Source organism: Plectropomus leopardus, chromosome 14 (genome assembly GCF_026936395.1).
Source record: "Plectropomus leopardus strain MGB_pleo_1.0 chromosome 14, ASM2693639v1, whole genome shotgun sequence".
Classification (NCBI taxonomy): domain Eukaryota; kingdom Metazoa; phylum Chordata; class Actinopteri; order Perciformes; family Serranidae; genus Plectropomus; species Plectropomus leopardus.
This window is the reverse complement of record NC_142189.1, coordinates 12,130,006-12,152,802: the sequence shown is the minus strand read 5'-3', so window position 1 is coordinate 12,152,802 and position 22,797 is coordinate 12,130,006. Positions and strand designations below refer to the sequence as shown.

The 22,797-nt window shown below is 41.1% G+C and overlaps 1 protein-coding gene across 1 annotated transcript in view; it reads right to left on the bottom strand.

Moving 5' to 3' along the window:
• Positions 1-3,632: 3,632 nt before the first annotated feature.
• hs6st1a (heparan sulfate 6-O-sulfotransferase 1a) overlaps positions 3,633-22,797 on the bottom strand; it is a 76,360-nt gene continuing 57,195 nt past the window's right edge. Inside the window, exons 2-4 of the mRNA XM_042500283.2 lie at positions 15,957-16,179; positions 12,588-12,836; positions 3,633-8,324 (exon numbers count right to left, since the gene is read on the bottom strand). Coding sequence (XP_042356217.1) covers positions 7,998-8,324; positions 12,588-12,836; positions 15,957-16,179 — 799 coding nt within the window. The 3' untranslated portion in view covers positions 3,633-7,997. The remainder of the gene's footprint in view (positions 8,325-12,587; positions 12,837-15,956; positions 16,180-22,797) is intronic.

The following is a 22,797-nucleotide window of genomic DNA, read 5'->3' as shown; positions in this document are numbered from 1 at the left end:
CAACATTTCAGAACAAAAAACATAACTTTCAGAAAACACGACATTTCAGAAAACACAAACACTACTTCAGAAAGCACAACAATTTTACAGAAAACATAACTTTCAGAAAACAATTTCAGAAAACATATTAACATTTCAGAAAACGCAAAAAATTCAGAGAATTATATATTATATTATATATTATATATTATATATATTCAGAGAATATAACGTTTCAGAAAACACAATAACACTTTAGAAAACATGAAAACAAAAAAACCCAACATTTATCAAAATAGAAAGCAAATTCAGGTTTCAGAAAATATACCCACTTTTCACAAAACACTGAAATTATGTTGCATATTCTGAAATGTTGTTCTGTTTTCTGAGTGGCACTTTGTTTTGTAAAATTTGGTTGTGTTTTGTGAAAAGCTGTTTGTTCTGTGAAATTTTGTGTTTTATGAATGTCGTTCTTTTGTGAAATGATGTGTTTTCTAAAATGTTTTGTTTTTGAAATATTTAGTTGGTGAAATGTCATTTACTAAAATTTGTTCTGTTTTTTAAAATGTGTTTTCTGAAATTTTGCTATCTAAAAAGAATATTGTTTTGTTTTCTAAAATGTTGTGTTTTCTGATATATTGTTTTGTTTTCTAAATTTGTTTTTAATTTGTTAAATATTGCTTTGTTTTCTGACATGTAATTGTGTTTTCTGAAATCTGACTGTGTTTTCTAAACTCTCATGTCTTGACCCTCAGAGCCGCTGTAGATTTTGCCTGGGATCAGCTTTTCTTTTTCATTAGTTACATTTACGATTTTCATTTCTATACTCTCTTGTGTGTGCTTGTGTATAAAGGGAATATATTAACAGCTCTAACAGCCTTACAGTTCATGTTTGGCCCTGACCCAGCGTTTGTATCCTGCTACATTTCTCTAACATCAACATTTATAAGACTTTTTATGTAGAGGTTAATAAGTTTGCAGCGGATCAGCTCTTTATGAGCTCCTGGGCCACAGCTCCACACACATACACACACACACAAACATAATAAACACACCATAATGGGATTGTGGGATTCCTCAGATTGGACTCCCACTGGTGTCAGTCTGTACGAGCTCCAGAGTCGAGTGCTGCCTGGGAGGTTGGATTCTTCTGTTCAGTCCTTTAATATCATGAGAGATGATTTCGTGTTGACCTGAGAGATTAGCCAAACCCGCAGTGGAAGGTCAGATAACAGCCCCAGATGTCCGATCTAATCATATTTATTTTATTGCTGAGGGAAAAATGTGTACTCCCACACTGGATTGTGCTCTCTTGTTGCTATGTGCTTTTGCTTCCTGACAAAAAAAAGGGTATTGAAACTCGGCAAATTGTTTGTGTATAGAGATTTATCCACATTGTATATTTGTCGATGAAGGTCTAAGCCATGGCGCCCGCTGGAAGCGACTCAAACTGAGACAGAGGACCAAACTCCATGGTGACCAGTGCTGGCGCCAAAAGGGCAATCCTCCAGAACTACAATAGCCTGGCTCTGGTGCATGTGAGCGAGGCACTCAATATGAACTTATCTGCAGAATTCCACACTGAAAAATAAGCGATAATAATGCCAGAGCTTCTTTGTTTGCATGAAAGAAGCATGGGACCAGCAATGAGGAGCTGCAGCCAGTTTGACCTCCTAATAATGGACGGCAGCCAGAGCCCATACAATCACTCAGAGCCGGATTCCCTGTTCAGGAGAGAGCGAGCACTTTTCCCTCAAACACTCACATGCACATGTTCACCCGAACAAAAGCCGTCCAGCCCTCAACAGTAGCAGAGCCATTATTGTTTGTTTAGTCCAGCTGCACTTGAAATGACAGTGACCCAGAGCTATGGGGAAGATTAAAGACTGCGTTCAGTCCAATAGAACGTGTACCAGCTGCCAGAGAGGCTGCACAGCCTTCCCTTTCTCTCCTGCTCCCCCTCATTCTCTGTTCATATGTCAGGCACAAAAACATCCTCTCTTTCCTCCTGTCTTACATAAAGGCCCTCTCTGATTCCTCATCTCCCTTACACTCTTGCTCTCGTCGGCGCTGTCCGCCTGCTCTCATCTCCCTCTAGCCAATTGCCTCCGCCTGTCGCTGTCCAGGCAAATTATTTTTCTGCCCAGCCTCGAGGGGGTCAAAGTTGAAGCTCGACGGACTCTTGATGAGACAGGCCTGTGCTCTGCTCCCTCTCCTATGCGTGCTCAGCCAAGGACAGGAGATGATATTTATACCGGCCTGCAGTCTTCGTCCCCTCCTCGCCAAACGCCTACCTGCCACAGCAGAGAAAGAAGTGTGCATATACGTGTGTTAGGCAAGCCCCGAGTGTCTGCAGATTGAATTAGACTGTAGATCACTGTTGACAGGGCTGGAGCTGTCATTAGGGGAGGGGGGGACAGGCTGCTTTATGGGGTCACGGTCCTGTGGTTAGTGTAGGCAAGTGGTAGAAATGTCCTCTGGTTATAGATCGGCCTGTGGATGGAAGTGCAGAAACCTGGGGGGCAAAGTTCCCACACAAGATGTCAAAAATCAGCATTACTTAGATTAATATTTGGCAGTGTTTTAGTGCCTTGGATGTATTTTCCTTCTAAAACTAGGATTACTGCCTTGCGGTTGCATGCCTCTGTGCACCAATCATGTTGCACTTGCAGTTTACATCCACGTCTGTGAAAACACGGATGAGTCACACACATCTTCCCTACGGCAGCACAGAAGATCTCTATAATCAGCACAGTTTCGAGGTGGACACCCAAGATTAGTGTCACCAATTCAACATCTTACCAAATTTCTCCTCTTCTGTTTCTGAGATATAAGGTTTAATAACAGCCAGAAAAGTGTTTTTGCAAAACATTAGACTTTTTTGTGAAATTTGTTCATAAATTAGTGTAGGGATTCTTGAATTATGTTATGTCAAAGAGGCTTCGACCTTTGGCCACTAAACTCTAATCAGTTTATTCTTGAGTCCGAGTGGACATTAGTGCCAAATTTGAGAAAAGATAAAAAAAGAGCGCTCAAGGTGTTGATGAGATATTGCATTCGTGAGAATGTGACGGATGCAAGGTCATAATAACCCTGACCTTTGACCACCAAAGTCTAACAATCATTCTTAAATCTAAGTGGAATTTTGTGCCAAAAATGAAGATATTCTCTGAAGGGGTTCTTGAGAATTAGATTTACAAAAGGTCACAGTGACCTAAACCTTTGACCACCAAAATCATCCTTGAGTCCAAGTGGATGTTTGTGCCAAAATTTGAAGAAATTCCCTCAAGTTGTTCTTGAGATATTGCTTTCACAAAAATGAGACAGACAACGCCACAGTGACTTTGGCTTTTGACCACCAAAATCTAAGCAGTCCGTCGTTAAATCAAAGTGGACGTTTGGTCCAAATTTGAAGAAATTCCCTCAAGGCGTTCTTGAGATACTGTGTTCACAAGAATGGGACATACATACTGACAGACGGACAGCTTGAAAACATAACAACATAATTCCTACAGCCACAGCTGGCGCTGGCGCTGGCACGGAGGCATTAAAAAAAAAAAGTAAAAGGCGAGATGTTTTTTATGCCTGATAATAGAGTGACAGAGCGGGAAACATCATAAATGATATGCAGTGACAACCAAAACACAGTCAGGTCTGTAAAAATGAAATATTTTAATTGGTGGCTTGATGATTCATTTTTGCAATCATAAGAAACAAACCCAGAATGATGCATACAGAAGGAGCCAGAGACAGACTGCACACCAACCTGAAAAAACAAGTCTCTATCACACTCTTTTAACACATCTTTTCTTTGAAAAAAAAAAAAATCAAAAAGAAAAACGGGATGATGTTAGCGACACCTGGGCTGCTTCATTGTCACAAAGGAAACGCTGTTAAGACATCAGATATACATTGTAATGAGACATAAAATATTTGAGCACAGCTTTATAGCATCAATTCCTGGAATAATTTCAGTGAACGGATTTAGTTTGTCTTTCACACACTGCTCAGGTAAAGGGGTCTGATGGTCATTTGAAACTGGAAAGGCCGAAAATAAAACACTCTGAAGGTACAGAATCAGTTTTGTATTCTGTCTTCAACCTCTAATGCGGAGCCAGATATTGGTTCAGAGCCCAAAAACAAGTCTGACTTTGAAAAAGAGGTTGTGGGCAAAATGCCTGGAGCTGCAGTGTTTTCAAGTCTCAAGAATACAATGAAGGGGAAGTTAATACGAAACAAAAAAAGGAGATCTCTCTTCCCATATCCATTTGCGTTACTTTGAAGGCTACACAAAAAGCAGCATATTGATGCTGGATGCATCCCAATACCTTTCATCATCCCCCCTTGTTCTTCTCTCCTTCATGAATCATCCCTGATTTAAAAGGAGCTGATCAAAAGGAGAGACACTGGAGGATCCTGGGTGATTAGTTGAAATTTAACAAGAAGGGGGTGGGCGGCTAAATTGTTGGTTTCTCCTTCCTTCAGACAACAACAAAAAAAAAATCTAATGTTAACAGCAGGATGCAACATGTTATTAATCTTATACCAAGGACGCATGCGTCCTCCCATTGCCCCCACAGATGACACCAAACTTGGACTACATTCAGTTTCATTAAATCATGTTGTGATGCGTCTTTTTCACACTTTTACATTCTCTTCTCCTTTTGGTTTTTCCTCTTATTGCTTAGATTTGTTGCGTGTAGGCAGAGTTGGGGTTCAACAACATTTCAGTGAATATTAATCCAGTTTCAATTGACGCACTGAATCCTTTATGAATCCCTTATTGAACCATCTTAGGTTTAGAGTTGTAATTAACAAAAAGTCAAAGATCTGTCAACACTTTTGTTAGCTGAGGTGGAAAAAGCACATTAAAACCTTAAAATGAGATGTTCAGGACAAAACATTACATGCTGATTACATTTTTGAACACATTAAAAGAACTAACTTTTACTTTTATGTTTCAGAAGGAAACTGCTGTGAATACCCGAAGTCCTGAAACAGAAATATTAAGTTGATTATCTTGAAATATTTATATGAAAAGGTAAATTGATGTGACGCAGACAGATAGAAAAGAGTAACCACACAGTTCATATAATAATAGAGTGGTGTTTCCTTTCCCCAGCAGCCATCTATGGCAATATACAGACGTGTCTACGTTTTATTTTAGCTCTTATGGGATTCCATTATTGGATACAGCAGCTATAAACTATATTTTATAAACTAAGCACTTTGTATGTTACTTCGAGATTCATTCACAGTGTTCCCTAAGTAAACCTAAGGGGGGAAGTGAGAACATTTTCCAAAGTTATCCATTTTGGGGGGCTAAAAAGATAAATGTTGACCCTGGGAAAATGTCTTCCAAAACTCAAGATGCCCTTGTCATAAAGAAGAGAAAACATTCACATTTAAGAAGGTGGGAGTAGAGAATTTTTCTTCTTCTTTCTTCACAAAAATTACCAAAAAATTGATTATCAAATTAGTTGGCCATTAAAAGCATCTGGAGTAATCATTGCAGATCCAAAAACAAACAGGTCTACTTTTGAATAAGCTGTTTGTTGTTCAATGCAGCGCCCACATGAGCAATGCAATAGGAAAAACATAATGAAATGGATTTGGCTCACATTGCATTTAGTTGAGACATGTTGTCAGAAGCATATGAGGCTGCATTTTAAGTTTTGATTCATCTTTTAGGTTTGGGTAGGGAACGGTATATGAGCAAAGCACAGAATAACGTACAAAGTGCTGAGAACACAAGGTCTGCTTTTGGGGATGTTTGTCATAAATGTTTTCTACAGTGCAGGAGAGAGAATACGTTCAATAAGAGATTCGTTAGGATCAGAGCTTAATGATAATAGGCGTTACAACAAATTCTGTAACTTATCACACATGCAAGCTTGAATCACAAACACATAACAAATTAAAGATATTGAGGTCAAAGTTCCTGATTCTGTCACAGAATTTGGAGCAGCTGGTAAGTAACCCAAAGCTACTTGTAGATTTTGTTGCCAAGAGTAAAGACGTGCCACACAGACAGATTTTTCAGATATAAATTAGGATTTTAGAGAATTATAGTGACAAAGTCCTAATGCGTAACTACGTCATGGGGAGGAGACACAAAAAGGGGAAAGGAAAATGTTAAAGGGCGAAGGAGGGGAGCATTATTGGCTTGCATCACTGCGATGGTCACACTGCTGCTGTGATATGGTGTCGGGGGGGAGAGGGTCTTTGTTGCCCCGCCCCTCCACCACTAAAAAAACAAAAAACAAAAAACAAATGGCAAAATAATTGGTCATGGAACCAGTCATTCACAAAACTCAACAGGCAACTCTGCGTCACACACACTATTTACAAAGGCATACACATACGCCAATCAAAGGCGTACTGTACATACTATTTACACACACACACACACACACACGCACACACACACACACGCACGCACACAAACGCACACACAGAAACACATTCATCCGCACACACACGAGTAGTCAGAGAAATTACTGTAGTATAATGCAGACATAATAATATCTGGCAATAATTATGTTGAGTATGATCCCAGTACATAGAGGCACTGCTACCTCACCCCGTACGTTCTTCAGGGTAAAATCGTATAAAATAACCGCTTACACTAACGAACTACGGGTCACTGCCGCCGTGCGAGCCCTTTCAGCAGGTGGGCAGGAGGCTTTTTACAACGCAGCCCTGGGTCAAGAAGAAAAAAAAAAAAAGAAAATGCCACCTTCTACATTAAGGGCTCACATTGCCATGGCGACCAGTAGTTCCACAACTCCCATCTCGAGCGTTTGTCTGACTTAAGGTTTCCAAAGCGCTTGCTGCTCACACAGCACGGTTCCTGGCAACAACCTGCGGCAGACTCACTCCTCTCTCTCTCCTCTGCCTGCCTTTGATTTCCTCGCACCTATGTGAGATTCGACTGTAATTGGCTGTCATTCTCTGCAGGACTGAGACACACACACAAAAAAGGAGAAATAATGAACTCGTTAAGCAACAGGAACTTTGGGAACCTTTAACAGAGAAACAGGCCACTTTTTTTTTCTCTTTTTTTTACCCACCCTCCCAAGATGCAAGGCTTCAGTAATGGCTATGGTCCATTGTACATCAATCCGATCCATTAGCTTTGACTTATAAAACTGATAAAAATAAAGAAATAAAGGAATCACTTTTCTTTAGGCAGCAATATTGGTCTCAGTGTTATTACAATTCTGCTTTAAAAAAAGCATAAACAAAAAAAAAGGAAAAATACAAATGAAATCATCCTAGAATGAGATTGAGTCATTATTTCATGACCAAAGCGTGTTCATGGGTGAAATGGCTGATTTTTTTTAAGCAGAAAGCTTTATTACACAACTCAGTCCAACTTCTTTTTCTCTCTTCCTTTTAGGTTCAGTCTCTCGTGTACTCCCACCGTTTTCTTTGTTCAGCTCAGCCATTAGCATACTTTTATAGCTTCCCCTTTGAAATCGGAGCTTCCAGGAAGTAGACTGGTCCTTTACCGAGAGTTAGTGGGAATTCACAGACTTAATTTTATTTTCTCATGCTCCATATTAGGCCACAGAGAACGAGAGGGATACAGGAGGAGGAGGAGGAGGAGGAGGAGGAGGAGGAGGAGGAGATGGAGGGGGAGGAGATGGTTGAGATACTCGGTTGTCAGCAACTCTTCGAACTCTCTCTGCCCCGCTCAGTCAGTAATGATGATGGGAGAGACAGAGAGACTCAGAGGGGGGGAAAGGGCAAGCAGGTGCTAATAACAACTGGGCAAACCTCAATAATGTGAGCTGATGCAATCAACCAAGCCCAGGTCTCCATAGCAACCACTGCGACTCTCATTCCCACAACTCTCCAGTAAAGTCTTATTGTCAGTCATTTGGGTCTTTGATGCAGGGGCCACTTTCTGTGTATCTGTGTGTGTGTGTGTGTGTGTGTGTGTGTGTGTGTGTGTGTGTGTGTGTTTGTATGTTATTTCACATTACATATGTGTGTCTGTTCTCATTCTGCTGCTACCAGCGGTTGATGATCTGGTTCATGTAGTCCTCAGTGGGGAGCCTGCTGCCTGCCTCCTCCGTTCTGCCTCCCTCCTCGCCCTCCTCACGCTCATCCCTCTCCCCCTCCGCGTCCTCCAGTGTTGACACCGAGCTCTGGCGCCCGTGGGAGGGCCACAGGCTGACGCCCAGGCCCAGGCCCTGGTGGCTCTGCTGCATGTGGTTCTTGATGCGCTGCTGCCGCCTCTCTTGCTGCCTGGTGTACTGGTAGCGCTGCTGGAACAGGTCTCTGGCGTAGTCGTAGAGCTCCATGTCCAGCTCGTTCAGCTCCTCGATACGCTGAACCTAACGAGGAGGGAGCAAATGTTGAAAGTTTTTGTAAGAGAAAAAGAGGCTGTTACACGAGCTGTGTGTAAGTTCACACTTTGTTATAACGTAAATCATTACCAAGCTGTGATTTATGCACTACTAAATTAAAAGCGGATGCACCATAGACAAGTTACAACATCACTCAAAGTAACAGCAAAATTGTTACACATTCCCCTGGGTAGGTGTAAATCATAAAATGTCACTGAATTATACTCACTGATGGTAAAACAGCTGTTTTTCTGCCACGCAGCAGATTCTTTTAATTAACTGCTTACCCATTTTGCAACACAGTAATCCAGCAGAGACCCTATTTATTTTTTTATATTTCAAAACTGATATAACTTACTAAAATGTGCTGTTACCATGGATGTATAAAGATAACTGGATACAGCGTTGGAGGCAGGACCTTGTTCATTCCTACGAAAATTGCTCAGTGGTGCATGATGCCAAAAAAGTTCAACTGCCATGTATAAAATGACCTGAATCATCATCACTGCTCGTGCACTGTGTGGCCCATACAGCAGGTGTGCTAGAGATTTCCAAACGGAAATGAGGATAAAAATGATTCGATTGTGTGGCTCTTCAAGACTTTCTAAACGTTACTGGATCGACCAGTTTTGGACCAGTAGTTAAGTCTAAAGTGTTGACTTTGTAACTTAGGGGAGAACATAGCTGTGCAACCAAATGTTGGAATATAAGTGGAAACAAAGAACAACAAAAGGTAGGAAAATATCAAACATAAAACAACAACACTTGGTGACCAAATAGTTGCAGAATCTATGAAAATGAATTGAGAAATTTAACGCTGGACTGATGACAGATTTGGAAATAATAACGGCCGTTGATACATTATTTTCACGTTTTTTTGTGTTACTTGTGGCGAGGCTCCGACCTGGCCAGTCGAGCATTGTGTCCTTCTTTTTGGACGAGGATTACAAGCATTTTATCAACCTTTAAACTGGAACGAACTGTTACCTAATGCATCGCTCGACTGGCTTCGCTCAAAATCAATAAATTTAGGCAGCTCCCTCTACCAAAGAGTAGCGTAAAAGTCAAGAGCGCTAACTCCACGGCAAAATCTGCTGGCCAAAATGTCCCCAGAAGGTATGCATTGTCTGTGAACTATTTGTGTGATGTCCTGTGGACCGTCCTATGAGATGTCTGTATAACTTTTTTTTATGATACCTGCCTTAGGACTACAGGACTACAGATTAAATTTAGCTTTTGGGCTAATTCTGGCATATTTACATTGACACTTACTGCTGATTAATGTGCATTGTCCTAATTCAATAAACTCAATAAATTAAATGAATTAGGTTCACTGCACAGCACAATGACTAGCAAAAAAAAAAAAAAGACTGATCAACTATTGGAAGCAATTTCAGTCGACTGAGGGGTCTCCGTCTCAAACTTTCAAGGGGCAGCCCTGCTGTAAATACCCTTTGTTCATTTGACTGCTAACCAGCTAAGCAGTGAAAAGTCGGTCTCCTGGTGTTTGAATGACGAATACAGATTACGGCTGTTTGCCGCTATGGAGAGTTATTTACTGTCACACAAACGTGGTAGTTGGTTGCTGGCTGAAATCTTTGTGTTGGGTTCAAGCACAACTTCCTGGCTGAGACTCAGGTGACATGAGGTGATGCAACAGTCGGCCTTCGTCACCACTAGTTCTTTGATGTCAGTTCGCTGTGTCTGGGCCTTTAGAAACCTTAACCTCAGAGCAGAAGGGTCTCGCCCCCCCTGGGAAAGTTCCTGTGGTGGAATTGCCTATTACATGACATTTGTACAAAGGCTTTATAGGACTTCTAACGTGAGAGACAGAACAGAGAAAAAAAAGTGTGCAGGCAATATGTGGAGCAAGATAACAGAAACGTGTTTGATGTTTGGTTGCGCAATGCAGCTGGCTTTATTGGCGCGCATCATCTGTTCTGTGTGGATCCAACATGGAAGAGGGAAATGTGTTTAATTAAGAGAATCCCTTTGAAATCTGTGATGGAGTGCTGGATATCATTTGTGAGCAACGTGTGCGACAACAGAAGGAAGCCACACGCTGCATCAGTGTTCTAAAAATTAGAGGTGTTTGATCGGCGGCGCGGGGGGGACACCGGCACAAAGCCAGGAAGACGGCGCGGAGCTGAAGTCATCAACAAAAAGACTTGGTGTATCGAGGAGAAGTTGTCTCGTAATTTAGAGACCAGTTTAGAATCACGACTCACTGGGATCAAAGTGGGCTCTCAGCAGCTTTGAGGAAGAGTGTAAAGTAAATATTCACCTGCTGATGTAATTATTTGACTTTTTAAAAAAATAATTAAATCCTGTCACAAATTCCCGCAGTGCTTTTGGAAGTATTTAATTTGAAAGCTGCTTTTAAAAACAAATTTTCACTCAAAATGCCACACACAGCCTTCCCCCACCTGTCAGACTCTCACCACGTGATATTTTCTCCTTTTTGTGATAATAATCAACGGCTCACCTTTCCACAGCCTCTGTCAGCAGGGCATAATTTATTTTCTATCCTCCCAACTGGTTTTGATGTATAAATCACCAGTCTGCTGTGTACTGGAGGGTATTTTTTGCTGGGAATGGAGCCTAAGAACTCCCACACTGGACCAATCAAAGTGTGAAGAACGTGTTTGAAGCTGCTGTTTCTTTTAACAGTGACAGTCTTCCCAACTCATTTCACAGCAATAAAAGACCACTGTGTTTCCTCTCTCTTTCTCTCTTTTTCTTATTTTCTATTCTTCTACTTTTTTCCTTGGATTTTTTTTTTTTTTTTTTACTTCTTTTTCAAATATTTGTTTCGTTTTCCTGTCTGTCCGTGAATGTGCTACAGCTGCAATGCTTATTTTCTGAGAAAGATGCTGGTCAAAACATAAAAAGTACAGTTGTTCTGCTTAGATTTTGGGTCCTATTTAGACATATTAAGACATGTTTGAGAACAGATACTTTCCCCTTCCATTAAAAAAAAGAAAAACTCTGTCCACACTACTTTTGTTTTACAAATTATCTCTGTTCATACTAGAATACAAAAACTACTCCAAAAGCTTGCTGATGTAAGCTGTCCTCCGCAGTCTCCCAGTCTCTCCTAGAGACAGTTAAGTGTACAGATATTTCATTTTTAAAAGCACCTACTGGAGATCTCATCACCTATGGGTATTTTTTGACGAAAGAGCAAAGGAGCTCACTTTAAAATACCATTAAAGTTCTGAACATGCAAACGTTTTCCTTCCACACTTATTGTCAACAATCCCACTCTCAAAATTGTCCCTGGTTCGAATGGGCCTGATCCAAAACCGCTGTTTCTTGCAAAAGGTAAAGCAAAAACACTGGGCGCAGGAGACGCTTCCGTGCGTCGGTGAGGTGGTGCAGCATGAGGAGTTAATGTTTCAGTTAGACATAAGACTAAGCTTTAAGTTAGTCCTCTGTAGTTGTCTCTGGTGCATGCTCATTACATACAAATCCAAATGAACACCTCCATCGTGGTATTCATGACCTCCTAGGTGGAATTTTTCGAAGGTTTCGAGCTCAAGAGTTCATGTTCACGACTTATTATGTCATAAACACGAGCTCACAAGTACTACTTGAACACAGCAATAGTTATATTGAACATGTGCCAGTTGGGGAGATGACTACATCTTTGCCAAAATACTCTGTTTACACGTCTGCACAGAGTTTTGAACACTGCGCACCTTAGAAGGAATTTTCAAAATCTTTTAGTGACCTAATAGTCAGTTTGGGTGTAAATGAGAGGACAAAATGTAGAGGAAAATGTCAGTTTTAAAAAAAAAAAAAAACTGTATACATGTTAACAGGTCTTATTAATTCCCAGTATAGGAATAAACTTGTTCCAAACTTTTTTGTAAGGGGTCACAAGCTGAAAAGAATGGGCGCCACTTGTTAAATCTCTATCAATACATTGTATTTTAAAAACCTACTATGAGTTTTTATGTAAGATTTAACTAGTTACGTACAGTAACTAGCAGGTATATGTCAAGTAAATGTAGTAGAATAAAAAGTACGATATTTCCCTCTGAAAAGTATAAAGCAGCATAAAGTGGCAAATCTCAAGTAAAGCAAAAATAACTCAAAAATAAACTATACTGTTTAAAAGTACAGTATCTGAGCATCTGTACTGAGTTATTTTGATTCTTTTACGTATCTTCTAATCTCTCAGTTGTTGTTTTACTGCCTGCATACAGAAGTAAACAATTACAACATGACTGCCGTAGCAGCACCAACCGTAGCGTTGTCCAGGTCCACCCCTGCAGCTCGGGTGCTGTTGTACTGCATGAACGGCCTGATGAAGCGCAACCTGAAGGTTCGTTCAAACAGGAACTGGGTTTTCCTCTGGTACTCAGTCAGACCAAAGAAAGCCATGTCTCTCAGGTTCTTCTTGGCCGACTCCAGCAGGAGCTGGGCCCTCTTCTTCTCTGGAACCGTGGACATGTTGTAGCAGCCGACGAGGCTCAGGTCCGCCAACATACGAACCTGCAGACAGAGGAACAGGAAGTGAAGGAGGGTATAGAAATCACCACAATTTAGAGGAATCCACGTTTAAATCAGCGACTTATGATTAAACCTTGATGCCAAAATCCTAAGTTCAAAGAGACAATCGATCAGTCGGGTGAATATTTACTGTTCCTAGATTTCTGCTTTAGTTTTACAGTCAAGAGAGACACTTTTTCAATTGTGAATAAAGTAGAATATATGAATGCAAATCTGTCTTTGTGACATTGCTGCTGAATAGAGATGAAATTATTTGTTGATTACTCATCCGAACAACTGAAAATTAAATGATGGCTGGATAAGTGACTAACCATCTAATCACTGCTTAAAGTAACAATAGTTTTCATTATCCATTATTATTACCGATGATTTTCTCAATTAATTGCTTTGTCTACTTCTAAAATAAAAAAAGCAAAAAGAAAAAAAAAAATCACAATTCCTACTATCAGTTCAAAGCATTCAGATATTTAATCTATTCTCATGAATGACAAAGAAAATCTAAACCAAAGTCACATTTGAGAAGCTGGAACCACAAAAAAGGTTTGGCATTTGTGCTTGAAATGTGATTGAAATGATTACTAATTATCAAAAAATGGCTACAGATTAATTTTCTTTTTCCCCAATCAAATCATTGTTTAATTGGCTAATCTTTGCTGCTCACAAACTAAGGTATCAAAATGAAAAAAAAAGTTTTCTACTTCTTTGTTGTAATTTTATTTGTATTTTTGACTTTATGTATGTAGTATAATCATTTAAAACTGTATTTTAAAAAGTAATTTATTTTATGCATATGCCACCTTTTATGCACTGAATGCAGCTTTACAGTAAAAGTAAGAAAAGAAAAGAAAATCAAGAGCAGACAGTTTAGTCAGTGAGAAGAAGTAAATGCTTCAGAAATTTACTTTGAGTTTTTTGAGAGGTATTATAGATGTTTGTCTTTCTGCTTTTTATAATATTTTTATGAAATAAATGATCCGGCATTGTAGCGAATAAACCAAAGCAGGTTCGGTTCTGTTGAATTTGTTCCAAATGGAGACACTTCATCACTGAGAGCATCATGAAGCTGCTACAGTACAGGAGCAGGGACCGCATACTTATTTGGATTCACAAGAGTACACTGCGATGTCTCAAGAATGTGTGTGTGTGTGTGTGTGTGTGTGTGTGTGTGTGTGTGTGTGAGTGAGTGTGTGTCACATTTATAAGTCATGGGATCCTGAGTAATAACAGCCTCCGGCTCAGGTGAGATAAGCTGGCCGACACGTTTAGGTGGGAGACTGAGAGAGCCATCAGAAAAGAAGGCGTGAATTTGAGGTGTTTATGACCAGCAGGCGAACTCTAGACTGTGTGTGTGTGTGTGTGTGTGTGTGTGTTTGTGTACCTGAGTGTGTATGTAAGAAACAGTGAAACAGAGAGAGAGCACACATGTCTGCCTTTCATATATTTTGAAACTGCAGTGAGTCTGGTTGGGAGAAATTACATAAACCCTAGTTGTAAAGAAATAAATATTTGGCTGATATCAACTAAAATCTGAAATAAATGAATTGGCGATATGAGTTTGTGTCTTTCCCATTCTTTATTTTTTAAGAACCAGTATCATATATTCTGTATTTTGGTTTCTTGTGTGAAAACTTAAACAGTCTAAAACCTGTTTTATGCAGAGACATATTCCCTGTATTTGTAGGGTTGGATTTATGATCCAGCTGGCACTGAACATCAATATGATGTCATAAAGACGCCGGACTCTTAGGTCTCACAGATGTTTAATTTTGTCTGGAAAGAAAAAACAGCTGAAATCATGTTAAATGTCTAATAGTGTCAGACTTTTACATTGTGTGGAAGTTAAAATTATATTACATTCTGAGGATGTTGGGTTTTGTTCTCCACAACTCAGGACTATGTGTCATTATTCTACGTCAAGATGACGTTGGCATGAGATGTTGGAAGACTTCGGATTTTGGTCACTTGAGCTGTGTTCAGATGGGGTCGTTCACCACGATCACGAGAAGAGTCCATTTGAACACCGCCCCTCATGTGGTATTTACGTAAGTGGAAAGTTTGTTGGAGTTCTGAGTTCATGAACTGTGATCTGTTTGATGTTTTCAGGAATGGAGCCGCCAATGGACTCAATTTTTCGGTGGACTTTAAGTTAAAATATTGTCATTTTAGTCGTATAGAGTTCTTCTTTGTGATTCTATAACAGTGTGATGAAAATGTTGATATTCCCAACGGCATTATCGTTTTCCTCTGACAATATGTCTTTACATTACCTGCATTACGTGACTCCCTCACTAGTTTGCTAAATTGTTAGCTTTGGTGGCAACTAGACGCAGACAGTAGTGCCCATGTTGTCGTTACCTAGCAGTGGCGCTCTTAGGACTTAACCACTTGAACACCAAGCATGTCGTGCACATGTCACATCTGAGAGCTCATGAGTTCCATTTGAACACAGCATTAAAAACCCAACACAAAACCAACAAAATATCAACGCCATCTGTCGTAGGTTTTCTACGTTTTACTTTTAAAGGTTATATTTGGGGGCTTTTTGCCTTTAATTGCAATTGCAATTTAAGTGCACTTTGGATGGGAGCCTCTCGTAAAAGGTGGACGTTGTTGGCAACAATACAAGATGATGTAAAATAACGTCACAACCAAAATTCAATCAAATATCATTGTCTAACAATGTCTGTGGCAAGCTAGGTGGCTGACAATGTCGATGCTTTAATCTTCTGTGGTGAACAAAAACAGTCCAGCAGAAAGGAGAGAAGTCGGGTCGGGTGCAGAGATGCAGGTTAGCTCAGTAGCGGTGATAAACGGCAGCATTAGAGCTGAAATCAGCTTCTCTCCTCAGTGTTTGCAGTAAAACAAGAATATCTGCACAAAGAGATGCCCAAAAGCAAAGAGAAATGACTGCAGATTTGTGTCTCTCTCTGTCACCTTCTTTTACGTGACTGCACTGGCGTCAGTTCAGAGGACTATCAATGTGACAACCCTGCAACACATCCCATCTTTTGAACCTCATAGTGTGCTGGTTTTATTGTTCTGTTTCCGAGCTATTGGCTGGTTTTGTTCTATTGGAATTCATCATATTAAAAGCTGTCCCACCTGTCTGTTGTTTGCCAGGTTGTAGGGACAGTCCATGAACTGCTGCAGGGTGCACCCCGACCAGTCGGAGCCCTCATAGCAAGAGGGCAGCTCCTCGGGCGTCGGGGTCCGTCCATCGCACATGTGCAGTGAGGTTTTCCACGTGGCCCCCCGCTGCACGTGCCGCCACTCACTGAGGTATCGGGACACGGGGTCCCTCAGCAGAGTGATGTAATAGAACTTCCTGTTTGAGGGGGAAAAGGAAGAAAAAAGAAGGGAAGGAGAGAGAAGAAAGAGTGGAAAATGAGAGGAGAAAGAGAAGATTTACATTAACAAATTATGGATTTACTTGCACAGAAATGTGTCTTTGATATAAGCTTGATCAAACAATAAAAAGTAAGAAAACAACAATACAACCTGTAAAAACAAGCTTATGTGTTAGTTAATTTTATTTCCTTTTTAATTTGTTTTCCTTTGGGGATGAGTCATTTTCTGATCAAGTGAAACACAGACGAGAGGAGTTAGAAGCTAAAAGTGCGGTGATAAAACACTGCAGCGGCTGTAATTCTCCAGTTAGCCATGTGGTGGCACTGTTTACAACGCTTTACTGCCGCACTTCCATCCACAAAACTGAGCAGGAGGAAGGCTTCAGACTGAGGTTGCCACACTTAATACCATATTATTTGCATTTACTAGAAGCAGCTCTGTGATGCACAAAAGAAAATCTGGTCAGCTGGTAGGAAGTCAAACTACAAATGAGGGGGCGGAGGAGGTGAGGGAGGGAGGGAGTCGATTTGTCAGGCGAGAGGATCAGGTCGGCGTTCTGGGGCCACACAGTGCAGGAAAAGAAACTGCTGGCACAAGCACATCTCACTCTGCAACGCACATCTCCACGCTGCAAACAGCCTTATGTCTCCGACACACACACATCCTTCCTCTCGTACCCAGTATTAGGTCTGCCTCCGAGAGATGACTCATCCCGCATCTGAGATATGGACGGGACTGTTGCTGTAGTGTGTGTGTGTGTGTGTGTGTGTGTGTGTGTGTGTGTGTGTGTGTGTGTGTGTGTGTGTGTGTGTGTGTGTGTGTAATGGTGCATAGCACAGTTCAATGTCTCTCCAGAGGGGACACTCCCACCAGAGCGGAGACCTTTCCAGGCCTTCACACTCCAGCTAATTACTGCAGTCTAATCAATCAACACATCCTCATTAACCACACACACATGCAACTTGTGTGCATGTGTGGCTATGTGCCTCGCCTGCAGTGTGTCTGGCAGCAATGGTATAGATTTGTCTGGGCAACAGACGCACACGCCGCCGGTCGAAAAATACACACAGGCACACACGCTGCCCTTCTCTCCTGGGCTTGCATCACGTCAGAGGAATGTTTGCAGAGAGAATTTTGTGTGCTGACAGGACTCCACGAAAATCGCCCGGGTCTACACAAGCCCGCCTCACATATCCACACAGGCTTCCATCGCTAAATCTTTGGCTTCGCACTACAAAGCTCACCCAGTGAGAGGGGAGGGGGTGGCCGGGTGGACACAAAGCCCCAAGTGTCACACAAACAGCAGCAGTGTGTGGATATTAAAAAGAAGTGGCTAAAAACACCCCTCCCCGAATTTCAGCCGGTGGCAACGGGGAGATCCCGGACAACAAAACAACTAAACCCCTAAATCTAACAACAAGCTGAGAGATGCACAATGAAAAACTCTAAATCCAGCAAGCAGATCCTGGACTATAAAACAAACCGACCCCAAAACATCATCGGGGAGATCCTGCGCAACAAAACAACCACACCCTGAATTTATCTGCAGCACGGAGAGATCCAAATGAAACAAATCTAGTAGCAGCAGGGGGATCACGGACAATGAAAACGACTAAACCCTAAATCCAGTGGCAGCTGGGAGATCCCAGGCAACGAACCAAACAGACCCTCAATCCTGGGACGGCGGGGGGGATCACAGCCATAGAAACAAGTATCTAAACTCCAAATCCCATCAACCTAAACCGAAAATCTCATCCCCCGATTTAATCAGAAGCAGAGGAGAGGAGAGGCTCAGTCGAACCGGAGCCTGCAGGAGACCGGGGTACATTATGGAGATTCCTATGATGACATTATCAGGATTCCTAACACTCCCTAGAGTGCAGTGTGTGTTTGTGTGTGTGCGTGTGTGTGTGTGTGTGTGTGTGTGTGTGTGTGTGTGGGTCGGATATGTGTGTGTTTCTGGGTAAGACTTTGCCTATTAAATCAGTGATGACATTTTCCCCCTCTTGGCTTCTATTCTACTGAAAAAACACGGTACTGTTTGGCCCTCGCAACACATAGTGGAGAGAACGAGGGAGAGGGTGAAAAACAGAGAGAAAGGGAGAGAGAGAGAAAGAGAGAGAGAGAGAGAGAGGGAGAGGAGGGGGCGGAAGAGAATTTCAATTAGTTTTCTAATACTGTGAAAGCAGTGAGGGCCCCGAGCCCAAGTGATTTATCAAAGTTATGGCTCCAGCTATAATGAAGGCTCAGGCATATTACCAGGGAAAATAAATAAATAACATGCGCGCAAACACACACTGTAACACACACACACACACACACACACACACACTCGCGCACACATTTACGGGCATACATGCAAACCCAAATAAATGATCTTAAACGGCGTGCCTGCCTGTCGTGTCTGCTGGGTCAGGCAGACTGCAAAACTGGTGCCATGGAGACTTTCTCGCCTTAAAGCCTAATGATGTCTGGCCGTGCGCTCAGATCCCTAGGTAATGATGTTTCAACCCACACACACACACACACACACACACTCACTCCCTCAACAGCAAGTCTGCTCCCTTTAACACACTTTGTAACACACACTCACTGTGCCTCTGAGGCGACAGCACTCTTTTTTTCTTCACAGGTGATATTGCTTATAGTTGAAGCCTAAGTGCACTTGTCAAATTAACTTCAAAGCTAATACGTTCAATCTCTTGCCGTTGAGATTTTAGCACATCATCCCCCCCGACTGAGTGCAGGTATTTGCAGTCTGGGAGCCTGACAGGGCGGCTGCAGTTACGTGTGATACATTTTCACAAACTTTCCCCGTGTATGCTTTTTCTGGTGTTATCAAATGAAAGAATACCCCTGAACGCCCTCGCAAAAACACTCCAAACTACATTCATCAGGTGTCAAACATGTCAACTAATCGGTGAGATTTATACTATCAGATCGATGGCGTTTAGAGTAGGCTGATAAAAAAAAAGCGAGCATTTGGCAGGCAGAGGTGTGATGAAGCTATTATCTGAACCACTGTGGGATTCGGACTGAACAAGGACAGTTTTGTCTTTTATCTCTCACTTCTTTTTTATCCCGATCACTGTAACTGCACTCATAATGAATGCTGTAAGAGCAGCATGGAGTGTACGAGCTGTCGGGATGACTAAAAGCAAAGAAAGCCAGAAGACAAAAGGAAAACACATCATGCTATAATTCGTTCTCTATATCGCTCATATTTTCTTGAAAGGGGCTTTCTGACCTTTTATTCCTCTTTTCTCATAATCTCAGACCTCTTTGCACATCTGTGTTTACACGCTTTATAAATAAGTGAGAATTAGACACTTTTCTATAGTGCCAAAAGTACAATTAGCAAACAAAACACTGAATATTTGTAATTCTTCACCAATGTTTGGCATCACAATGATCAAACTAAAAGGAACTGTATGTACAATTTAGGGGGATTTAGTTTCTTCTAGCACTGAGGATTGCAGATCGCAACCAGATGAAACTTCTCCTGGTTGGAATTCCTGCAGTGTTAAATGTTTGGAAGGTTTCGACCGGGAGCCGAGGACTCCTCCTTTCCAAAACAAAAGGACCATGCGATCAAATCTGGTAAAAACAAGGGGGAAAAAGTGGGTGCTCACCTTATTTCTGACCAAGACATTCAGGAGGTTTTAACCAGGAGCCGAATTATCCGCAGAGGTCTCTTCCTCTTTATAGGAACCGACCCGCCGATTTGAACAAGTAAAGGCACTGAATAAAGCAGGTTTTTGTAACAAATCAGCGTTGCTCCTACTCTGTTTGGCATGTTGGAGAAGTGACCTGGCATCTTCTAATCTGTGCTCACCTTTTTTCTCTCATAACTTAAAGTCAAAACGTTTAGGTTTTTAACCAGGAGCCAAATTATTAGCAGAGGTCTCTTTCTCCCTATGTAGATATAAACGGCTCATTCTAAGATTCAAGATTCAAGATTCAAAGTGTTTATTGTCATATGCACAGTATGGAAACATGTTTCCCTGTACAATGAAATTCTTACTTTGCTGTCCACAGAATGCCTAACGTGTAGCAAATATAAAAGAAATATGAAATAGAAATTTAGAAATTTACAATAGAAGAAATTTAGAAATTTACAATAGAAAGAACAGTGCAAATAAAACAGTACAAGGTAACAAAAACATGATTCTTATATATGTTCTGCCAATATATCCCCCTGAATCCCACACACTGAACCTTTAAAGGATAACTGAATAAACAACAGCAGCTTCAACCCCAAAAATGACCCTCAAAAAAGCCATATTGTTAGAGTGCACAAGTGAGAACATGTGAGTGTTATCAAGAGGAAACACACAGTGCCTGGACCTGTTAGAGGCCCTCAGAGTCCGGGGAAAATGAGCCCTTTGCCTGTTTCCTGTGGGTCACAAATCACCACTTCCACACCCTCCACCTTTTCTCTTTAACCTCCCTTCCCTTTCTGTTTAAATTTTTCCCTTTCTGTCGTGTCTCCTCTGTCAGCCCATCTCTTATTCTCGCCTCCCCTCCAAAGGTGTGTCTCTGCTTAATTACAATGTGTTCTTCCTTCTCTGAGCTGGTTTTGTGAAAATATCAAAGCAGAGTCCTTGAGTAATGTCCTGGGGGGTGAGCCACAAATTGTGGAATGGTGAGGTTTAAATCATTAGTTTTGTTGTTAAAAAGTTTTAAAAAAAATAGGAGAATGATTAACTTGGGTTAGGTCTACAATTTCACATGCTTGGGTTACCATTTTTAGTTATGGCTTCATGCAAATTAAGTGTCTTTTAAGCTTTCTTTATATGACAGGGAAGCAACAAGAGAAACAGGAGCAGAAGAAATACCAGAGGTGGTTTGTGGCGGCAATACACAAGAGATGCATTGTCTTTTATTCTTTTTTTTTTCTCAGGGGAGCGTGAAAAAGTTAAGAAGCCTTGTTTAAATATAAGGTTATGGCTCATAGTATGATTTACGCACCCAGACACACAAAGACAGTGACGCCAACAGCGCCCCACTGTGTAGAGCAGCCATGATTTATTAATAGTTCACGGATGTTTGTTGAAACCAGATCCGCTCGACAACACTTCTTTTTCCCGCCTCTAAAAATGAACCTGAACTCAAACAGCTTAAGAGTAAAAAGAAGAGGGAGGGGGAAAAAATCACACCAAAAACACACGGAGACCTGTAGAAGTGTAAGTTCAAACACGCAGATGCAGAGAGCGAGCAAAGTGCGCCAGAATTAAACCATGTTTGGCAGAACGGATAACGGAGTTCAAACACAGACAGAATAAGACTTGAGGTTAGCGGGATGTCTCAGTGTTTCATGACTTGTTTTGATTAATCACTGCCGGATGCCAACAATCCACCACCAGTAATATTTCACACTGTCCTGACCCGGTCTGGGTTATTGTTTGCTCTCCAGAACTAGTTCTGAATTGGCACAAATTTACAAGAAGAAAGGACTTGCCAAGAACTTCACCTTTCATTTCCTCTTAAATGCGCTGATTTGCTGCCTTCTTTTGTTTCATATCACAATAAACTGAACATATTTGGGCTTTGAATTGCTGGTAAGATTTTTTTTTCTCTTCTTGCTATAACTTATTGATTCCTGAGAACAAAGTTTGAACCTTCTGCACTTTTCTCTACATTGTTGTCAGCACACGTGTATGGGGTTTATCACAATGGTCGGCTTGAGATAGCACTAAAAATTGGTGTCTGGCTTCACAAAAGATAGATAGAAAGTAGTTATGTAGTTAAGGCACTTAAGTGCAGTATGCCCACATCTCATCTTTGTTCAGACCCTGTTCCATTAAAGGCTATTTTAACAGTTTGACGAACAGTTGAACAGCAGAGTGCGAGCAGGAACGGGTATTTCATCTACTTAGCTATTCATGACAAATAGCAGAAAATATGCAACATAGAAAAAGGAGATAGGATGTGATTGATGCAAAGGTTTGGCGATATGATGGTATGACAGAAATTCTGCAATACCATTTCTATCACAGGAGGTGAATTAAGTTTTCTTAGGATGGTGACGGCATGACTTGACCTACGATGCCTGCATTCTTACCCAAATATCAACCAAACTCACTCTTCTTGCCTAAACCTGACCGACCCAACCAACGAAGTCGACGAGTACTGGCCAATCAGCTATTCAGAGCAGGATTCCCGTGTGAAGGTGTGATTCCCACGTGGTTTTGTGATCTCGTGATGTGAGCAGACGCTGAGGACAAGAGTGAAGTTTGCTGTTTGCTGTTCTCAGGAACTTTAAAGTTTCCATTTTGAAAGGTTTTAACTTTCACTGTTTTGAGTGTTTTGTTTTGGAGATGGACATGAGACAGGTGTCAGGGGAAGAAATTGTTTCTGTATAGCATGCCAAATTTTGCGTGGCAATATTGTATCGATACACAGACACAGTAAGATAGTAAGATATGATTAATACTGCAATTACAAATTGAACTTTAGGTAGTCTACTAAGATGATAAAATCAATTGATTCTAAGTTGAATAATGTGAGATGAGAAAACTTATTCGATAAAAAAAATATTGACAAAGTTTTTCTTTGAGGACATAATTTACAGTTGAAAAAAAGGGTAATAAAT